The sequence below is a fragment of the Rosa rugosa genome, chromosome 4 (assembly GCF_958449725.1).
Source record: "Rosa rugosa chromosome 4, drRosRugo1.1, whole genome shotgun sequence".
Taxonomy (NCBI): Eukaryota; Viridiplantae; Streptophyta; class Magnoliopsida; order Rosales; family Rosaceae; genus Rosa; species Rosa rugosa.
This window is the reverse complement of record NC_084823.1, coordinates 9,144,927-9,147,632: the sequence shown is the minus strand read 5'-3', so window position 1 is coordinate 9,147,632 and position 2,706 is coordinate 9,144,927. Positions and strand designations below refer to the sequence as shown.

Sequence of the window (2,706 nt, the reverse complement as noted above, 5' to 3'; positions counted from 1 at the left end):
TCAATTTTGGATACATAAATTGAAATCTAAAATTCGCCATTCCGTTGCCTAAACCACAATGATTGCGAGTGAATAGTTTTGTAGTGTAAGCGTTACTATATTTCTTATCCCCATAGCTTTCATAGATACTATAGAATATCAGCTCATTTGGCGCATCTCTTCTTGGATTCAATATATTTAGTATTCTCAGGAGAAACTCAATTATATAACTTTTAGTATGTCTTATGAGAAAGGAATATGACAGCTGATCATCTAGCTAGTATATAGGTCACAAATTTATAAATTTCCTCATCGCTTGCGTCCACTTTTTGAAGTCTTTTTTTTTTTTTTTTTCAGATACTAAGAATTCTCGTTGATTAGTTTTGATGTAAAAAAATAAAATAAAATAAAATAATAGGACTTGAAATGGGCTTCGAACCATCTGGCGGACAAAAAATATTCTTATTTGGACATTTTCATTTATCCGCACTGTTCTCTCTCCTCCCGGAGCAAAACGCAGCGTTTCAACCCTCCAGAGCTCCACCGCCGCCGATCACCAGAGAAAGGTCAGTGAGCTTTCGTCCGATATCATCATCGTCTTCTAGTTAGGAGCCCTAGCACAGATTATTGCTCTAATTCTCGCACAGTAGCTACTAGTTAACTTAAATTTGTTTCTAATAGGAAACTGAAAACCTAGCTTCAGTTTTGCTCATTTCTCCTTTCCTTTTGTGAGACCAAGACCATCGTCGTCTCCTTTTGGAAACCCTGAAAGAGATTTAGCTTGTTTCATATAGAAAACCTCACTTCATTTCCCCATGATTTTGTTTACTCTCCTTTTCTAGACTCTGTTTCAGTAATGTTCTGATTGTTTGATTTCAATTAGAAACCCTAAATTTACTTCCCTGATTCGGTTCGAATTTAATTTCTGCTGCTATTAAACTACAGGGAACAATGGCGAGTACTAGTTCCCCCAATTCTTCTGTCCGTGTCATCAAGAAATATGTAGTGGATGGTCTTAAGGACAAGGCCTTGGACAAGTCCTTGGAAGAACACTTGAACATGATTCGGGACAAAGACTCCCTTCACAAATATGGGGCAAAGCTGTACAAATCTATAGCAAAATTCGCCATCGTTGATGAAGCCCTAGAGCAGCTAATTAAGGTTCACTCTGAGCCGCCCACCCGCACTATTGTCATTGGGAACAATCAAGTAATGTCATACTCTTATTCTCGCAACTCTTCTGCTGATGATCTCAAGAAACATGCAATGGAGGTTTTCAAGGATGCGACCAAAGATTGTGAGGACAAGGACATGAAAGAAAAATTTGACATGATTCAGGACTACAGTTCCCTTGAGAAATCTGCGTTTATGTTCTTCAATTCTATGGTGAATTCCGGCTTCCTTGACGAAGCTGAAGAGCTCCTTAAGAAGGCCATACTGCCCGTTGTGGCAGTCCACACCTATGTCATTGGGGTTGTGGTCGCTGCGGGCAATACCAATGCTGCTCTCAAGGCCTTTCAGCACATGTCAGCCTCTGGGGTTGCTCCAAACTCCTATACTTATGCAGTTTTGATCAAGGGACTCACTGCCGACCCCAACTACTGTGGAGATGCCAAGAAGTTGTTGGTTGAGATGATGGACAAGGGTATGAGGCCCAATGCTGCTACCTACACTGCTGTGATAGAGGGTTTTGCAATGCAGGAGGACAAGGCAGCTGAGGAGGAGGGCAAACAGTTGGTGGAGTTGATGATGCATAAGGGGTTTGTGCCAAATGCAAAGGCTATGATGGAAGTTCTAAAGGGAAGGCCAAAACCTTTAATTAGAAGGGTTATCAACATTGCGCTTTCCAAGTTGAAGGGCTGATGCTTTGCTTAATCGATGTAATGCCAGCAGCTTTAGGATTAGGGTGTTTAAGATATGGGGTAGCTAGTGACCATAGGAAATCGTGTAGGCTTGAGTTTCAGTAGGGGGATTTGCTGCTATTCAATTTCATTGTGAATGCGACATTGGAGTAGTGTGAGTGCTGACATTGAATTTGAAATCATGTAGGATTGGTTTTCAATATGGGATATGGACATATGGTGCTGTTCTCTTTGATTTTGAATGATGACATCTAAGTATTTTGCAGTGTGCTAATTCCTTTAATATCTGTTTCTTTCATTCTGGTATTCTGCTCGCATTCATCTTTCTTTTTTTTTCTTTTAGTTGATGAATTTTTTAAATCATATGAAACTCTGCTGTTCACATGTTGGGCATGAAGATATGGTGGTGTTAATCCCACTGGAGTGTCATTGGAGTACCAGTTTAAGTCCCGTCTTCTGCATTGTAGAGTTTGCCTCCTTAGGGAGCTTTGATGGTGTAGGTACTAGACCACTTCCCTTCTTTTGCTTGTGTTTGAAATGATACAATTGTTATTGATGACATAGGATATATAATAGTCTTATGGTCTTCTGTACTTGCATTTGTTTTAAAAGTTACAATTGTTATTGATCACATAGAACGATATGCAGTGATCATAAAGTCTACTTAACTTGCAAAAACTTCTTAATGCATGATTGTGTTCAAATAGGGATCCTTTTGTTAAGGAAAAGGTGCAACAATTGGTGATAGAGATTGCTTGTCTTGTGATAAAGATATCCCCATTAATTCATTTAATTGTGCAACAGCACTGGTTACTCCACATTTGTGATATAGTTGTACGTAAAATAGTTTCATGGGCAGAACACG

The 2,706-nt window shown here is 39.4% G+C and overlaps 1 protein-coding gene across 1 annotated transcript; it reads left to right on the top strand.

Moving 5' to 3' along the window:
* The first annotated feature begins 432 nt into the window (after nt 1–432).
* LOC133745303 (pentatricopeptide repeat-containing protein At5g65560-like) lies at nt 433–2,109 on the top strand. Its single transcript, XM_062173363.1, has 2 exons — nt 433–545; nt 925–2,109. Exon 2 carries the CDS (start codon nt 931–933, stop codon nt 1,840–1,842), a length of 912 nt encoding a protein of 303 aa, XP_062029347.1. The 5' UTR covers nt 433–545; nt 925–930; the 3' UTR covers nt 1,843–2,109.
* Nucleotides 2,110–2,706: the final 597 nt, after the last annotated feature.